The sequence below is a fragment of the Lampris incognitus genome, chromosome 7, assembly GCF_029633865.1.
Source record: "Lampris incognitus isolate fLamInc1 chromosome 7, fLamInc1.hap2, whole genome shotgun sequence".
In the NCBI taxonomy this organism is placed as follows: domain Eukaryota; kingdom Metazoa; phylum Chordata; class Actinopteri; order Lampriformes; family Lampridae; genus Lampris; species Lampris incognitus.
Window position 1 is genome coordinate 18846461 of NC_079217.1, and position 20057 is coordinate 18866517.

Below are 20057 nucleotides of genomic sequence, written 5' to 3' on the forward strand. Positions count from 1 at the left end.
TTTTCTCTAAAGGTAAGCAGTTACTTCTTTACTGTTACTTCTTTACCTGTAAGCAGTAGCTGCAGAGGAACAGACAGCCTCTCCATAAGAAACTCCACTGTTCTTTTTTCTCCAAATGCTTTTCAAAGCATCAGAATAAGCGAGGACACTCAGTTTACTTGCAGCCATGGCACGTGGCCTGTACACTTTTTCACTAACTTCACAAGCACAGACCAATAAAGACAAATGGCCGTCAGCTCACATTTCTCTGGATGAGTGATATCTCTTTGAAGGAGCATAACTGAGAGGAAAATAGGTTCGGTGGTTTTCATGGTAGCTACGGTGCTACACAGCCTAAAATTCGATCTGACTACAATCTCCCCAATAGAATTGCATCAATTTGTCAGTCATATCTGGTTTTAAAAGATTTTGGTTGGTGTGTGTGTGCATGTGCATGTGTGTGCATGCATGCATCCATTGCATACGCCATAAAAAGAAATCTTTGCTTTGGTGATTGCCCTAAGCCCATAAAGGTGATGACAGCAAAGACTCAAGCTGGGTGCTGTTGTTGACACACAGGCAATGGACCTTGACCTTTGTTTGTATGCTATTCTGTGTCTGTATTTGTTTGTGTATAAGCATATGTGGATTTATTTTTACCTTCACTCAGCTATCTTAGTGCTTGTCCTGTATGTGTCAGTGCTGAGTTTGGGTCAGTTTGTCTGCTGGCATGAACTCTGTAAAACCAAGTGCTCGTGAATGTTGACCTGTCTGGGCCACATATGACTGAGGCCTGGCTTAGAGCTGTAACTTCAGATGTCACTGTTTTGACCAGCCATGTGGAAAAAGGCGCCAACCAGAGTCCCAATAAAACCAAAGGTCTAGCGCACGTGCACGTGTGCACACACACACACACACACACACACACACACACACACACACACACACAGAGCTGACTTAATAATACTGCAGGGCAGATTTCTGCAAGGTGGCACTGTGGAATGAAAATGAATGGAGCTGGTAATCAGACAACCTGAGTACCAGTCTGCACCGTATGGCCCACTGGCAGTATGGGAGTGATTTTAGCTGAAATGGGATAAATGGACTCTCTTGGTGCCTCTTGAGTCTGTGTGTGTGTGTGTGTGTGTGTGTGTGTGTGTGTGTGTGTGTGTGTGTGTGTGTGTGTGTGTGTGTGTGTGTGTGTGTGTGTGTGTGTGTGTGCGTGCCTGAAAGTATTTGTGGCTGTTTCTCAGTTGGTACATCTTGTCCTTGTCTCTTTATTTCTTAAGGGGGCACCAATATGAGGATGTATACATAGTCCTGTTTTTTTTTTAAAGTATGAATATCAATCTGATGTACTTACAAAAAATGAAAAAAGTCCACTAAAACCTCTTCATTAGTTCACATTTGAAAAAAAAAAGTTTTTGGAGACAAGTGTTTGGACCTCATGCTGTATTTCTATTCAGAAAATTGAATATACTTCTCATATTGGAGTTGGTGGTTGTCTGATATGGTATTTTGAATGAAGTCATTCGGTCATCCTATATTCTACATGTTTGTATGTAGCCCAATGTCCCTTGACACACCTTCTGTGTGACCAGTTGGGACAGTTATGTAGGGAGATTGATTTATTTATACATACAATAAATGCCAACACTAATATAGGTTACACATAAACAGAGGTTGACCTTTGAATCTGATGAGTCTCCGTCGTTCTGCGTAGGCTAGACATGGCTTTTTTGAGTTCCACTTGGCTGTTAACACTAGACAATTAACACTTGACAGTATTTACTGACTTCTTATTTTGTCCCCGCTTCTCTCTCTAATACAACTGTTTATGAAGTGCACAGTTTGATCCCACCTACCGCTGTGGTTGTTTTTATCATGAAGGACTTGCTGGTGAAGGGATCAATGAAATTTACAAGACTTCAGGCGGTGACGAGATTTTGTAGACAAACACAGTGGAGAGATGAAATATTGACAAACGAAGATGAAGGAGCATGGGGAAACTGTAAATGTGCTACAGTGTCAGGAGTTTAATGGGAAATTGTTGTGCAATTAGGTTGTGCATTTATGGGAAATCAACACGTGCCTTAGAATGAGTATGTACACACACACACACACACACACACACACACACACACACACACACACACACACACACACACACACACACACACACACACACACGAACATGTATGGATTCGCACATGAATTGATCACATTACCATTTCTGCTCGAATGGGATGACCCAAAGTTTGCTACTGTCTTTCTGTAATTACTAGGCTTACTACAGCCCTGGATGTAAGTGTGACTATGGCATCTCTTATATGCAAAGCCATACACGTATGATAGCTCTACAGGGCCGAAACAGCCTAGAGCTGAGGTTATCTCAGGAATCAGGAACATTTATTTATTTGTGTAATTTCATTTCATGCACTTGCATACATGAAATAAAACAAAATATTGTTTCCCCCAGCCCACAGCACTGCAACACAAAGACAAAAGTACATATCCAAACTACAAAAAAAAAAAAACAACAACAAAAAAACACATATCCAACATATCCAAAAAAAATGTTCACTGTCCAAGAGAACGAATGCCAGCGAGGATGACTGTCGGAACTGCCGGTCTGCATGGGCTAGCAGTTAGCTTAGCCTGCCTTGCTTCTGCGTCCTGTCAGACTACCCTCGGTGCTCCTTGTTCGGGTGAAGCTCTGGGCAGGGCCGTGGTCCTTGGGCCCACCGGACACAGCAGACCAGCCCCCCCCTCCCCCAATCCAATGCCAGCTCTTCCAGCCAGACATCCTCGACACACCTCCCCACACTCCACATGACGACACCAAAAACACCACAGTCAACGCCAGGCGAGGTCGCCACCAGACCACCCTCGGTGTTTTCGGAACTGCCGGTCTGCATGGGCTAGCAGTTAACTTAGCCTGCCCTGCTCTTATTTTATCTGTTATGGAGCATTGACAAGTGAGTGGAGGTAGAGGATGCTCCATTTGGATAAATACAAAATGTTAATGCCTGTGCAAATGCTAAGGACCCAAGCTTCATACTTTATTAGACATTTATCTCTCCCCCTAGCTACTGTTATGAAGGAGCAGTTGTGTTGATAATCTAACTCAGTGGTTGTTTTTCACCAGTTTTCCTACTCCCTTTCATGAACGTTAGCGCTCACAGCATAATTCACTTATTACATACTGTGAGTAACATTGCAACTATATTTTTTCAAAGCGAATTGTTGTGTTAATGCACTTGATCTAATACCTTCACAAGTATTCTTCCTTTTTTCACATTTTGGTTTCTTTTACACCTGCAAATATTAATGCACTGAAATAATAACAATAAATTCAATACATTTATGAAAAAAAAATATAACTCAAGAATATTTTTTTTTACAAAAATTAAAGACATACATTTTTCATTGATAAAGTATTCACCTCCCACTTCCTATTTGATCAGTACTGTGGAGTCAGGCCTTTAGTGGCAATTGCAGCCATGAGTCTTACTGGGTATGTCTATGGGCTTTGCACAATTGAATGTTGGGATTTTGTCCTGTCATTCATGCACATTTCTTTCTTGCTCTGCCAAATTAGATGGAGAGTGTCAATGTGCAGTGGCTTTCAAGTCATACCACAGATTTTCACTGTGATTTACATCTGGGCTTTGGCTGGGTTGTTCCAGAGTATTTACTTTTTTCTTTCAAGTCCTTCCTTAGGAGTTTTTGTTCTATGCTTTGGGCCATTGTCTTGTTGAAACATCAGACCACAAAATCTTCTTCCAGAATTTCCCAGATTTTGTCACATGGCTTCAAGCAAACTCCATGTGTGACTTAATGTCAGCTTTCTTCAGAAGTGGCTTCCTTCTATAATCAGTCTCCCTATGAGGTCAGATCTGTTAATGCTTTAGGGGTTGTTGATCTCTCATCATTTTCTCCCATTTCAGCAAATGAGCTCTTAAACTCTGAACAGTGTAGCCAATAATTAACACTTATTACTTGTTAGCCAAGTGTTAACAATTTGTACAAACCAGAGTTTTCACAAGGCTATGCAAATTGCTAAAAATTAGATTGTCGTTTTGAACTATTGTTTCCTGTAATACGTGTTAATATGATGCAGTATGTGTCATCTTGTCCTGTGGAAAAAGACGTATATACTTATTATGGAAATGTTCAAAACTATAATCAGATTTTTAGGATTTTGCATGTACTTTTGAAAAGGTTGGTTTAGGAAAATTGCTAACGCTAGTCTAACAAGTAAAACGCATCAATGATTAGCTTTGGATAAGGCATATGTCTGTTCTTTTGAGAGGATCCCAGCAGACGTCCAGCAACTAAGCTAAGCTTGGCTAAACTCACCACTCAACATTCCTTCAAACTGCATGCATTGACATAGAAAAAAAAATCACCAGTTTGTTTAACTATGTAAGTAAGCCGCATAGTAAAACCCCCAGAAACCAAACTATCCTTTCAGGTCTAGTGACTGATGATGGATCTAAGGTCACAATAGTCATGATTCAGCATGCATTTCAGTACTGATGTCAATTTGCTTCACTTTAGCAAAGTAGGAAATAGAATTGCATTCACACCTGAGAAAATCTCCATGCATTTTCTCTTTGATAGATTCAAATTTTTTCCTGAGTAATTAATTTCAGGAACAACCAAATATTATTTTTGATAGATACCAAGCTAAACTATAGCATTCAGTAAAGCCTTTTCTTAAAGAACATCAAACACAACCACCAGAGGGCACCATGACTATCTACCAACTGCTTTGAAAAGAGCTTACATAAAAGTATTTTACACAGGTATCAGCAGTCTTGCACATTTATTAACGGTGTCTACATCCACACACTAAACATTACTGTGCTGTCATTACTCAATTAGGGTAATGAGAAAAGAGTACATCTTGTAAAAATACTATAATTAGCTGTTTATTTATTGCATCAATTCACTGTGCTTCTGGTTATCACTGGACAATTCTGCTGAAGAATATAGAATGGCTTTGATTATTTTGGTCTTAAAATCTGCACAAACTATATTTAGTCTTCATACACATGACACCACATTTATGTAATTGTAGACTCAACTGCCAAATCACAGAGGGACATTTCTTGTGAGGAGCGGTATTGAACACCAACTCCTCAGATTTTTGCAATTGGTGAATACAATTGCTCTTGTATGCCATTGTCATCTTTCTCACGATATAGTGTGGAACAAAGAACAACAGTAATTTAAGGTACAACAGTAAATGGAGGCATTGGTTCAGATTGTCTGAGCCTGGTTGAGTCAGTCGTATGTGCTCACATTTGTTGTCTCATTTGTTCCATGTGTTTGGATTGAAAAAAATAAGTTTTTTTTTCTTTTCTGGGCTGAGATGTACTTTACCTATGAGACCCTGCTCCTAGTGAAGGCATCTGGAGGTAATTTAAGATAACATCCACAAAACACAGCACAGTCGCTGGAGGCATTCACATAAACCAGCCATGAAAATGTGTTTATTTGTTGTTTTTGACTCTGTGTCTGATGTAATTGTGTTTCAAGTGAATGAGTCTGTCTCGTGATAGACTTTATGAGGCCTTCTCTAGACCTCTTTAGTTAAGTGGTTTGTGAAAAAAAGGTCTTCCTCAACCGTATTTCTGTCCAGGACACTTGCTGTAAGATCATCATCTTTGGTCCTATTCCACATAATAGAGACTCGGAGAGGTTGCCTTGACACTTTCTCACCACTGTGAGCTTGGTCTGCCATTTGTTGATAACTCAGAGTTGTGTCGGGCAAGGTCATCTCTCCTAAAATGAGATGGCCTCCATCCAAATAAGCTTGGAGCAGTGCTTTCTGAGAACATTAACTTCACCATCTGTTCCTGTCTTCAGAACACCCTAACCCTGCTGCTCACCCCTGCAGACACTTATCCTAATGGACCTTCCCTCATCTATGCTATCATTACGCATGAACCCAACTTGCTTAGAGCTCCAACTAGAAAATGTGCTAATTATTTAACAGTAAGAGCACAAACCTATCTTGCATACACAATAATGCACCTACGCCTCATCATTTAAAACTTGTACTCTAAAACTTCTCTTATAGTGCTGATGGGGCAACTACCATGTTTAAAGTGTCCTCTTCTTACTATAGCTTTTCATGTTCAAACAGATAAAGTAAAAGGGGATGAAAGCTGACACTGCCTCTAAAATCTCTGTTGGCTGCAAGGTCATCTTTTTTGAGAGTATAGTACCTTTGAACACCAAGCTGTTTTACTTGACTTTGCCTATGACAGACTCGTTATCATCTGGCTTTTAATCGACATGTGGCTGTCAGAACAGACTTGAAGCTGTCTAAACTATTAGAGTTACTGAATTCTATAGCTTTCTTTCAGCCTATATCAGGGCCTGGATGTTTTGACTTTGAGTTTTCTAGTGGTTTACTATTGCAATTAGGGCTGTCATGATAATGGAATTTTAGTTGACGATTAATCATAATACAAATAACTGCGATTAATGATTTGATTGTCTTTTTCTGATCATTTTATGCCACTATTATAGGATAAGCCTAATCATAGTTTAATAATACACATACACCTTGTGAAGAAGAAGAGCCATTTATTGGTATTGAACATTGGAATATGTAAGAAAAAATTACATTTCTGTTTGCCTTTTAGGCTTTGTCAATAAAAATTGCGCGGGGCAGATTTGACATAATTAACAACTTAAATACACAAAGCTTATTACTGAAATATACAAAGAAATTACTGAATGACAGGTAGCAAAATCAAAAAGCGCCCTCGAGATAATCAGTTGGTGGTGCTAATTCGCCGCTCATGTGCCATTCATTAAACCAAAGCAAAAGAACGGGGGCAACGAGGTGACATCATTAAAAGAGCGCCAGTCAAACTTCAAATAGTGGAAAACAATGTGGAAATAGTGATGAAAATATGACATTTCTGTTAGTTTCATCCAGCTGTTTTTATACAGCTGAATGGAAAAGATTCTAACGTTTATGCAAAATGATTGTGGTCAGCTTAAACAATTGCGATATTGACATTGCTGTATCTGATCATTACTGTGTATTCTTTAATGCCGTTGTTCATGATGAACAGCTCACCTTTTGTACATACAGTTAAGTGTCGCATTAACCCTGCATTAATTCAGCAGTTTCTCTTCTCTGTGTAATCTATTTTATCGTTCTTCCTTTCAACTGCAGTGATTGAGCTTATCTCTTTCAAGATAAACTTTAAAATTCTATTGATTCAATTGCTGCTGCAAAAGTAAGAGTACAGCAAAACAGAACCCACCCCTGAAGAAACTGGGAAATCCATGAGCTTAAACTTTGTTGTCAGTGCTGAACATATATGGAAGAAAAATTAACTATAGGTACATCATGGTATTCACAGAAAGCAAGTGACTACCTTTAATGGGACTAGTTAACTAGCAAGACAAAAACACATTTTTTTTTAAGTTGGTAAAAGCTAATCATGATAACCCCAGAAAGCATTCTTTACCATTGACTGCCTTCTCAAACCTCTACCTGCCAATTCATGTGATTCTGTCTCTATAGTGAAATGAACAGAATTTACTTTTTCTTCAAAGTTAAGGTTGAAAATATACAATCTGGTATTATAATCACTAGCCTTGAAATTGCTGAAATAAAGTCCTGTGTTACGCCATTATCGTTACTAATGAGTGTTTGTTTAGCAGAGCTGCTACTGAGTTTGAGTCCTCAACCAGCCTTATCAAACCCATATATCCTTTTTAGATGCAAAGCACCTCCTGCACCTGGCCTGTAACTCACTCACACACTCACTCACTCACTGCAGTTTAGCTGGCTGACAATTCTCCACAAGGGGGAGCTAACCACATGTATAGCACCAGGGATGCTATGGAAGAGTGGCGTTTCACATTAGTGGCACTGTGTCCTTGTTTGAAATAGTTTTTATCGCTCTAGCTGGGGATTTTTTTTAACAATTGCTTCTTACTCCCTTCAAACTTAGCATCTCAAGCAAGGCTGTGGTAGTTAAACTACTCTTAAAGAAAAGCATCTTAGAATCGTCTGTTCTGAACAACCATAGACCATCCATCCATCTTACTTTTCTCATCAAAATTATTGAGAAATTAGCGCTCAAGCAACATATGCTTTTCATCTTAAATGTAACTCTTAAACTAAGTCTGGTTTTGAATGCAGGCATGACACTAACTGAGACTGCTCTTGTAAGGGTAGTCAATTACCTTAGCATAAATGCTGCTGCAAAAAAAATGTAAGGGCAGCTTTTGATACCATTGACCATGCAAATGAAAGATTGGAAAAGAGGGTGGATGTCAAAAGTGCTGCTCTAAATTGTTGTAGGACTTGCCTGATGGACTGTACTGTCTTAGTTAATGTTGATGACTATTTTTCAGAGTATTGACATCATGTGGTGTTCCTCAAGGGGCATTTCTGGGTCCGGTACTTTTAGTCTTCATATGCTGCCTCTGGGAGATGTCATTTGGAGACATCGGGTACAATTTTATTGTTATGCTGATTATACAGAGCTTTACATATCTATGTCACTTGATGACATAAGGCCATTAGAAGTGCTTGCAAAGTGTTACTGGCATCGAGCTCTGCATGTCAGAAAATGTTCTACAGTTGAATTATGATAAGACAGTGGTGCTTGCCATGGATGCTAAATCTATGGGTGCTAAATCATAAATACTTCTCTGCTGCATTCGGGCCACATAGCCACTACACCAAAGATTAGACTCAGAACCTCGGTTTGATCATTGACCATGAGTTGACCTTTGAGGCTCATGCCAGGCATATAAGCATAAAGATAAATGCATTTATCGTCTTAAAGGAATCACCAAGGTATGACTATTTTTTAATACAAGAGAGTGCTGAGAAATTAACACATGCTTTTATTGCTATTGACCACTGTAATGCACTTCTTTCTGGTCTTCTAGCTTTGACTGTCAAAGTCTTGTTTTAAAAGAACTGCAATGGCTATTTTTTCCTTTTAGAATAATAATAATAGTAATAGTAATAAAAATCATAATCACAATAATCATCCTCTTTAGAATTCTCCATCTAAGCCTCTCCACAGGCTAGCACACCCTTATTTATCTATTTGCTTTTCAGATATGCACCCTGCAGGACCCTCAGACCTTCTAGCAGTAATATTGTCTTTGCCTAGATACCTGACCAAGATCTTTGGCTGGGCCTCGTTTTTATTTCATCCTTCCCATCCTCCATGTGTTTTGGTGATGTGACGTTCAGTCGCCTACACCAACTCCACATCTGGCTAAAAGGTTTCTGCAGGAATAGAGATATCCCCTTTGTTGTAACAATTTAGCTGGATTTTTTAAAAAGGACTCAGTTTTTTAAATGAGATGGCCTCCATCCTTCTCAGGAAGGCTCATACCTTTTATCAACCAACACTGAACTGGCATTTGACTGTTCTTGGTTATTCTGTCACCCTTTTTCCACATCTTGGTTTCTATGTGTGCTTTGCTGCTTGAGGTCAACTTAATGGCAATAATTAAGACTATGCACTGCAGAAGGAGGTGAACTAGAGACACTAAACGTTCTCTCATTAGCACCTTATCCCTTCAAATGTTAAGATTTTTTTTAATATCTCTCCAGACGTTTGGATTTTATGACTTGACTCCCGACTATCGACTGCTTATAGCTTTGCTAGGTTTGTTTTTAGTTTGGTGGCTAGGCTAGCCATTCGCTTTTACGTTTTTTTTTTTTTTTTCAGTGGATTTCCCCCCCTTTTTCTCCCCAATTGTATCTGGCCAATTACCCCACTCTTCCGAGCTGCCCCAGTTGCCGCTCCACCTGACCAAGCCGGGGATGGGGGATTCGAACCAGTGATCCTCGTGTTGGTATGCAACGGAATAGACCGCTACGCCATCCGGATGCCCCCACTTTTACATTTTTCAGCAATCTTACTTTTGGATTTGACTTCTTGGGCATGAACACTTTCTCCAGGTGTTGTCTGCTGACCTCTAAAACAGATCAATACTGTAGTCCCCCTATCTTTTTAGACATCTTAGTGGCGTGCCTGCTGGAGACTATTGCCCAAACTACTCTCAGTATGGCACTGTTTGCTCCTGTGAACTGACCATCTCAAAGCTGAAATGGGACATTTCTCGCCTGAAAAACATACTTGAGGGGAAGGGTAAGTTGATCCTGGGGTTTTCCACCATTGCAGCAACTGAATCGCAACGTCTCTCCATCCTGGGCTCAGCTAGTGGCAACACTCCAGTAGAGTCCTGCCTGCCTTGCTCTTCGGTCTATGGGAATAATGATACAACTCTTCTGTGGTTCGGTTCAGTGACTGCTGGTGGTGACCTAGTCTCTGCATCCATTATCCATCTAAAGGAAGACATCTTGCCGAGCCTTGGGAGGAAACTGAAGTTTCAAACTTGCTCCACTACATCTGTTCCCGAGCCCTGGAACCTGGTGAAGGGCAGAAGGTCCTGTGGCTCTTTTGCTACTCGACCTGCACCTCTGAAGTCTTGCAACTTGAAAACAAGTTCCAGGCTTTGTGTAAGGACCTTTTAAAATCTAAAAATCTTTGGTACTTAATTTACCAGCATGCTTGTGTCTTAAACATTTCCTGTGTGGGTGTGGTTTCCAAACATGTGGACCAATGGGATGTATTTGTATTTGAATTTTTGTTATCTGCCAATGATATGATGTGGAGTTGTTCTGCCCGCGAAATCGCCGGGTCGCAACGGTCGATCTCCTCGCGGGAAGGAAGGAGCTTCCAGATTCGGAGCAGGACTCTAAGAAGAGAGGTCCCATTTTTTATCTCTCTCTGCGGCCCCGTTTGAGTGCCCGTTTCGCGGAGACTTTGTACACAGCCGTGTACTGGGCCCGCATTTGAGGACCGGAGGGTTGCGATTGGCCCACAGTCGTGTGCTTGCTGGTGGGGTTTGTTTTGGGTCTGATTGCTTCGTTTCCCACCGGAGGACCATTGTCTTCGCCGGGGTTTTCAGAACGTTGCAACCTGTGGCCATCTTGCGGGTGGAGGCCCTGCCGGGGAGCCGACAGCTAGCACAGCGCCGTCCATCCTCTGGACTGCACACAGCCTCCCTGTCGTGGGAGCGTTGGGTTGTGAGTAACCTGGACAGATCACTTATACTGACACACACACACGCACTTTTGTCTCGTCGCCTGGGCATCGTAGGGTGTCTGCCTTGCCCTGCGCTCAGAGAACTGTTTTAATGTGCACCAACGGGCCCCAACAGAAAGTGCTGGGTATTTTTGTATTCTTTTGGTACTTTCTTTCTGTTTATTGTGAACGGTTGTCACACCTTGTGAAATTGTAATTAATGTTTAGTTGATCCGAGTGTGGTACTCTCTTTTTTTTCTCTCTCTCTCTCTCTCTCTCTCTCTCTCTCTCTCTCTCTCTCTCTCTCTCTCTCTCTCTCTCTCTCTCTCTCTCTCTCTCTCTCTCTCTCTCTCTCAGTATTATCCAATAAATCCTATTATTATTAATTATATTTCGGGTGTATTGGCAGCTCATTTACTTTTAGAGTGCTGGTAATAAGCGTGTACGGTACTTCAGTACACAGCAGGGTTACACGATCTGCCTTAACCACAGGTTTGTTTAAATTCTGGGAAGATACACCATTCACTAGCCTTAGGTAAGTGTAGTATTTTCTCAGTGGAGGCACCGCGCTACTACACTGATAAATATCTTGGTTAATTATTTCTATTATCATTTATCACTATTATTGTCATTAGTGGCACTAGCCTACTAGTGCACAGGAGGTTCGGCCAGCTCACCATTCCACCGCTGAGAACTCAGGATCCTGTTGCGCCATTGGATTTGCTTGTACCACTTTAGTAACTGGTAGCATTAGGATGTTGTCATGTTTAAATGTGCTTGGCGTTGCCCGCCAGTGAAGAAGGGGTTACATTTGGAAAACTTGGGCTGCCCACCTTCTCCGACTCCATTGGCTTCTTGTAAAATTCAGAATAAATTACAAGATCTTATTGATTATGTATAAAGCACTGCATGAACTTTCCCCAAGCTATATTCCCCTGCTCCAGCTGCAAACAAAGGGTGACCGCATCTTTGCAGTTTTAGCCCCAAGCCTCGGAAATAATTTGTCTTTTGTAATTTTAGTCTTTTGTTTTAGTTCGTTTTAAGTTTGGTCTGTTTCTCATTGTGCCATATTGTAATTCAGTTCAATTTAATTTCATTAATTTTCTTTGTTTGCGTGTGTGTGTGTGTGTGAGAGAGAGAGAGAGAGAGAGAGAGAGAGAGAAGCACTTTGTAACTGTGTTTTAAAAGGTGCTATATAAATGAACTTATTTTCCTTTCACTGTTCTTGTACTTTAAAAGTCCTGTTGTATTAATGATCTATTTTCTTTTTCTGATGGTCTCTGTGAATCACTTTGTTTAATGTGTATGAAATTGTGCGACATTAAGTCTGTTTAATTGATTGAGCAACTGACTGATTTTTGTCTAAACGTGTGTTATCTGCTTATTGAAGTCCTAGTTGCTGGAAATGTGGTTTCTACTTCCTGAGTGATATTTTAACTATATTCTTACTAATGAAGGATGGTCTATTGATTACTCCCCCAACCAGACCGACTGAATTTTGATTTTGGTGCAGCCATACCTGTCAGTGTATTCTTGAGCAGGATACTTAACCAACCCCCTGCTGCTCCAAATGCTTTGCACTTGTATAAAAGAGAATTTCCCCATTAGGGCTTCTGTTTGTGAAGGTTTGCTATAGTTCAGATTGATAGATTATGGATAAACAACCCAAAAAATGACCTTAACAGTACGTCTGTGTTCTGTTCGCTCATGTCTGAAATGCAGCCACACCGATAAATCAGTGTGTCTGCTTGTCCTTGACAAATGGTCGCCCAGTAATCACAGTCAACGTTTTTAACTTGCTGTTACTTTGACTGGACATAGGGAAATGGAAATTTATTCTGGAACACATTGAATGGTTTGCCGGCTCTGTGCCTTTTCTTAGATCACAGCTCAGTCTATAGAGCATCATCATCCTAATCTAAAGTAAGGTGTGAAGATAGATTTGGACACTGTCATTAACCTGTGGGCTATTTTAAGACCATCGTACATGTTGCCTGCCTTTTTTATTAAATCTGAAGTTGGAAGAAAAAACTGCTATAGTAGTTTCAGTCATCCGCTAAAAACATTTCATTTTCTCTGCACCGTATGGAAAATTATGTTCATTTTGTAGCCTTGGCTGCCGGGTGGTACAATCTTGCTGTTATTTTTACATAAACTACTACAGTTACTAGCAGTTTCTGCAGCGTAAGGCATGTTATTTTTATGGGCTTGGCACTGCGTGGGCTCTGACACAGATTACTTGACGTGCTGTATGTGTTATGGCTGGTGGTACCATATGGGGCTCACGTTTGAGGGTGTCTGGACGTTGCTAGATCCAAAAAAAACCCACGGTGGAGCACTGAATAGTTTTCAGCACATTTAGGGTTGATGAGGACGGTATTAAGGAGGGTGCAGATATCATTAACAGTACCAGGAGCTAGTCAAATGCTAATGAAAATGTCTTTTTCAGACAAGTTTCACAAGTTGTGGAGAAACTAATTGCAACTTCTCTAGCTACTGCAATTGAGTGGAAATTTAGAGTAAGGCTCTTTTTTTCCTTTCTTGGAAACTATGAAAGTTGTTAATCTTCCCTAAATAATTCAAAGTATTTGCTGTTTTAATTGTTGCTTTTTTTTATTCCAAATGGAAGTACCACGTACAGTTATATCTAGTATCTACAATTAAGCAGTATTTCTAGACTCTGCCTAGTATAATTCTGTTTTTATTTTGTAGTTATGAACTTTAAGAAGACTTATACCCAAACCCTGAGCTGAAAACAACTCACCAGGACTGCTAATAATTTACCATTCAACATTGGACTGTACGCATGATCTGAATGGTCTTTGCTATTAATCTCTAAGTACTTGTACTCTTACATTTATCTAGTTTTAGTTAGATACTTGAGTAGAATATTTAAACATGATCAATATATTTTATCAAGTTTTACTTGTAAGCAAACAAGACTTGGCGGGTAAACTTTGTGCTCCGATTAAAAAAAGAAAACAGCCCCTCATCCACATTCTTTGTCAATTAAGTCATAGACAGTCCATTAATTGCCTCACATAATTTGGCTTCCACACTCCTTGCTCACACAACCACCCAGCATGACTCATTTGCCCTTGTCACTTTTTCCAGGCTAATTCTAAATGTCAATTAGGTTGGGACAGTTCGTTTTCCAACCGAGGTAGGGTTTAAGTGATTGTGTTTATATTTTTGCACTGTCAGGAGAAATCCAAGTGCATACATGGATGTGAAATGGGCTTGTTAAAACTGGGCTGGCTCACGTCTTGCTGGAGCTCAATAGTTGCAGCTGTAGTAGTAGTAGTAGTAGCAGCAGTAATAATAGTAGTAGCCTCCATGTTTTTTTTTTCCGTCCCCCTGAGAAAAACATTTGGTGGTAGTGCTGCGTGTTGCTCGTCCGTCTTTCTAAATGAGCTCAGCTCCATAATACTGACCTTGCACACTTGATTTGGAGAGAGGAATAAAATGTTCTACTGTTCATATTAAACAACTCCTTCTCCCTGTCCATCACTCTGCATTAAGTGTGTGCTCCAACATTATTTCTGGGGATTTGCTTATAGCATCAGCACAGATGATGTCAGTGTTTCTTTTCATAGGCTTGTGTTTACTATAGTGTAGTCACACTTTTAACAGTGAAATTTGTTTTACTCCATGTTAAGTGGAGCCTGAAAGACAGCACAGATATACTTTTGTTACATTATCAAGTTTGGTTAGAATCAGCTGAAAATTATCAGTGGTCCTCATGCCCATCCAGTCTTAAGTCTGTATTGTATGGGTCTGTCATTTGTCATCAGACTTTAAGACCGTCAAGTAAAGATTTTGGCGTTATCTCAGACCCAGTTTATCTTGTTTTTGTCCTGGTCCCAGATATTCTTATTTTCACAGTTCCGGCTGTAATTTTCTAAACACAAAAGAAGCGACTGAGGGGCTGCGATGACAGAATAGCTTAGTTGACGCATAGCTGGTTATACATGTCAACTGTAAATAAACCAATGTGCAGAATGTGAAACGCTATTAGCTGCACTCAGCTTATTTATTATGAGATTATATTAGCTTATATTAATAAAGAGGAACAAGAGCAGCCACACATTTGTGAACGTGATTTGCGTCAAGGTTTTAATGGCCCAAAAAATACATTAAGAAACAAAGTTTTAGATTAAGAGGTTAGATGTTACGATATTTTGAAGATTTAAAGTATTGTCTTTTTCTTTTTTTGGGGGGGGGTATTTTCCCCCTTTTTCTCCCCAATTGTACTTGGCCAATTACTCTATTTTGCGAGCCGTCCTGGTCGCTGCTCCACCCCCTTTGCCGATCCGGGGAGGGCTGCAGACTACCACATGCCTCCTCCCATACATGTGGCGTCACCAGCCGCTTCTTTTCACCTGACACTGAGGAGTTTTGCCAGGGGGGCGTAGCGCGTGGGAGGATCACGCTATTCCTCCCAGTTCCCCCCTCCCCCCTGAACAGGCGCCCTGACCAACCAGAGGAGGCTCTAATGCAGCGACCAGGACACATACGCACATCCGGCTCCCCACCCACAGACACGGCCAATTGTGTCTGTAGGGACGCTCGACCAAGCCGGAGGCAACACGGAGATTTGAACCGGCGATCCCCGTGTTAATAGGCAATGGAATAGACTGCTACACTACCCAGACGCCCCCTGTATTGACTTTTTCTATGTGAATCGAAAATTAGTCTGATTTATGCACAGGAGAAGTCAATTTAATCTCAAATGACCCTAGATCATTAAATATTCATCAAGTACATGTGTATGGATCTTTTGTATCTGCCTGTAGAATAACATGGAAATGTAGAGCTTGCATCAAATTGACAACAGATTTCTATATTTTTAAGCTGTGGCATGCAACTAGTACAAATGTTCTTTTGGTGGACTGGCTCATACTCTGCAACTTTTCCTACCTAAGTCCCTAAAAAAAAAGGCCAAGGAAAACCCTTAGGAACTACAGTTTACCTCTGCTGAATCATGCAGTTTAGATGATCACATGCTGACTGTAAAGGTATCATCTTGTTCTCAGCTGGTCATCTGCTGCTTAAGCCCATAAGCTTCCAAATTCAACAAATTGTATCAAGATGTTGCATATTAATCTATGACCTTTCCTCACCAAGGTGCATCCACCCACAGGACAAGTGCTGATGGATGCTTTGTATCAGTCCTATCATTTTGTAAACTTTAGACACTGAGGTGCATGAAAATCCCAGAATGGCAGCCGTTTCTGAAGTGCTGGAACCAGTGCACACATTTTCCCTTATTTTACGTCAGCTACTGAAACACTGGATCATCTTTGCATGCCTTTTAGCCATAGTCATAGTCCTGCAGCTAACTGTCAGGAGGAGTGAGCATCTCATCTCTGCTGAATCAAAGTGTTTAGAATCGTGATAAGTCAATGTGAAATCTAAAACTGCAAATTAGGCCCAGTATTAGAAGAAAGCGACTTTATTTTGTCATTGTACAGGTTACAACAAAATTAGTTCTCTGCATTTAACCCATCCTATTGTATAGGAGCAGTGGGCAGCTGTGGCACCCAGGAACCAACTCCAGTTCTGCTTTCCATTGCCTTGCTCAGGAGCACAGACATGAGTATTAACCCTAACATACATGTCTTTTTGATGGTGGGAGGAAACCAGAGCACCCGGAGGAAACCCATGCAGACACGGGGAGAACATGCAAACTCCACACAGAAAGGGCCTGGGACACCCTTGGGTTTGAACCCAGGACCTTCTTGCTGTGAGGCAACAGTGCTAACCACTGGGCCACTGTTCTGTTGTCATTGTACTTGGTCTGTCACTATACTAACTCTCAGTTTTGAATGTGTGCATTTGTACTATGTGCAGCACTGGTAAAGGCTGTCAGTGTCCTTGTGCAGTTGTGCATAGAGCAGTGGCCTGTCATAAGCTTGTGATTTTATGAGTTTTTATTTGGTTGGTATGCCGTGTTTGATTGGCACACATTGTCATCCACTTACTGAGCTTTGGACTAGTCTGAACCCAAATAAACTTTATTTGTTGGGAGGAGGCAAAACACAACCAAAGGGGATGATAATTACCTGTATTTGCACTTGTCATCTGAACCACAGGCACTTCACTCGTGCCGGGCTTTAGGCTGGAGTTACACAACAGCTGAATAACAAGAAAATGTCACCAGAGGACAGTTTGGCCTCTGAGGCAGTTATAAATTGCATAGGGAAAAAAAAGAGTTTGTAAAATCATATAAAACTGAAATGTTGTGGCTGGCACATGGACTGTCCGTCCATAGTTCCTGTAACTGCTGCCCAGCAGCATGTGGTAAGCAGGCAGAAAATTAAATAACTTCATTATGGGGCCATATGAGGTGAGCAGAAGAAGCATGACATTGGCTGTAGAATGTGGCCCATGTTTCTTTTGAATGTTAGCCTATGCTTTTTAATGGTGTTATGTAATAACATCTGCATGACATTAGACAATTTAGAATCAGGTTTTATCATGTCTACATCTGAATGACGACCGACTTCTGGATACAAAAGTGTCATGTGTCACACTTGTCTTTGTGTGTACAAATGTGTGTGTGTGTGCATGTGTGCATGCATGTGTGAGTGCGTATGCATGCGCGCTTCTGCATATATGTGTGTTTCCATGTGTTCTCACAAATGATAGGCAAATATTGTTGGTGTAAAAAGATTTATCTAATAAATTGTAAAGGGTTTATTCACTTCTGGCTACCATATTCTCCTGCAGCTAGACTTAACAAAATTATGAAAAAGGTTGCAAAAATAGGTTCAACCTACAAAAATGTACCCTCAAACAAACACGTATTCAGATATATAAAAAGAAGACTGCCGTCTTCAACTACTGAAACATCAGTGTTTCTGCATCATCCTGTTGCTGTTTTCTAATGGGTATCTAGCTCGCTGGTTGACACTAACACATTCAGTATTGTATTAAGCTCAGTGGTAGCAGTCTTGCTTTACTGTGTGCAATGTGCAATGGAGGTCCATGTTATTAACAAGCTTGTTACTATGACTGACATAAAGGAGTGAATGTCAACATTCAAACAAATGAGTGGACAAGCGTTGTTTATTCAAACTACACATTTGCAGGTTTGGCCTCAGTATCACTGATACTTAACAACATAGTTATCTTTAATGCTTCATTTGTAATGTTGCCTCCTAGCATGTTTTGCATGATTTGATCAAACCTCCCAATATTGTGTGGTTCTGAATGGCAGGTGGCTGGATGTGAGCGTAGGCAACCTGATGTGCATCCGGAACTGGGTGGTGTACCTGCAGGTCCTTCAGGAGGCAGTATGGCCGGCCGGGGCACTGCCTGCTTACCCCCGACCTGAGCGCAGCCAACAGCAGAAGGATGACACCAGGCAGCAGGCCTTATATTGCCTAATGGGACTGCTACCCGGTACAGGACAGGAAAAACACACACACACACACACACACTGCTGTGGAGACAACGTTTTTTGACATCCTCTCTTACCTTCCAATTTTGGATAGCTCAATTGCTCACACCTGTGTACTTCTATCTGAATGATCAGGCTAACAAAGATGTTTTTGTCATCCTTCTCTCAGCTAAACAAGTAGTGGTAGTGATAGGTCCTCCCACAGAAAGGTTACAGAGTTATTGTTTTCATCCATTCAGATTTGACTAGGCCAGGCTATGTCTGTGCCAACCAAGCAAGGATGAAAACTTATTATGACAAATGCTAATGGACAGATTAGGGATTATACAATAACACCTTTTGATTTGCAACAGCAAAACAGTTCATTAAATTGAAATAGCTAACACTTCTTTTTACTGGCGAGAGTAGGAATATGACCACTTTTGTGCTGCATTTCAGAGTAACACCTAACCTTCCAGCTACATAGACCATGATTGATGAGCGTGTCTGCAGAAGGCTTTGCAATTACCACATGTGGATCTGTGTGTTTCCAGATCTGGTCTCGGATATGCTGGGTTCAGAAAAACACAAACTTAGCTGGCAGACTGTACTGGATTCTCTGCAAGACCCATACATAAACAGGTGACCCCTCCCCCCCCCACACACACACACGCACACACAAAAGGTATGAAGGGTTAATTCAGTGAGGAACAGACGCAGGGTTGCGCTGTCTGTAATTTTACAGCTGGCATTATGCTCAGGCAGCACCTCAGACGCATATAGGGACATACAGTACTGATGAAGAGCTCTTAAAAGGTTATTGTGCTGTAAAACGTGGTGAAAATGAAAAGTTTAGAATCACTTCTCATAGCCTCATACGTGTTGATGTGATACAGTCATGTCTATTAAATCAGCCGGTAGATTTATTCGCGACAGATTGTTTAGGTGTTTTAGTGTAGCACCTGCAAGCTTGCATTTGATTTGACCTGCTGAAATGTTCCACTCTGAATTTATGTTTTTTTTTTTTATACGCTAGGATAATGTACACCTAACATTGTACAAAACATAAGTATGTTGACAGGGTTAAGGCTGTCGTCACCAGAAATTAGCAGAGAAAAATTCCCTTATGTTCCCTTGTGAAATAGGTGGGACCAGAAGCTAGGTAACCAAAAACACTCACCACAAATAAATTAATGATACATATAGCTGTATTATAGCAGCACAGTGGCGCAGTGGTTAACGTGGTTGCCGCACAGCAAGAAGGTCCTGGGTTTGAGCCTCGGGGTAGTCCAACTTTGGGGGTCGTCCCGGGTCGTCCTCTGTGTGGAGTTTGCATGTTCTCCATGTGTCTGCGTGGGTTTCCTCCGGGTGCTCCGGTTTCCTGCCACAGTCCAAAGACTTGTAGGTCAAGTCATGTCTTGATTGGCTGTACTAAATTGTCCCTAGGTGTGTGTGTGTGTGTGGGTGGGTGGGCTGGCGGGCCGGCCGGCCGGCCCTGTGATGGCCTGGCAGCCTGTCCAGGGTGTCTCTCCGCCTGCTGCCCAATGACTGCTGGGATAGGCTCCAGCATCCCTGCGACCCTGAGAGCAGGATAA

The 20057-nt window shown here is 41.1% G+C and overlaps 1 protein-coding gene across 1 annotated transcript in view; it reads left to right on the forward strand.

Annotated features, from left to right (window-relative positions):
• Positions 1-20057, forward strand: part of LOC130115705 (sorting nexin-19-like) — a 56433-nt gene that overhangs the window by 30845 nt on the left and 5531 nt on the right. The window contains exons 11-12 of the mRNA XM_056283490.1: positions 18301-18485; positions 19017-19104. Of these exons, the coding sequence (XP_056139465.1) occupies positions 18301-18485; positions 19017-19104 (273 nt within the window). The remainder of the gene's footprint in view (positions 1-18300; positions 18486-19016; positions 19105-20057) is intronic.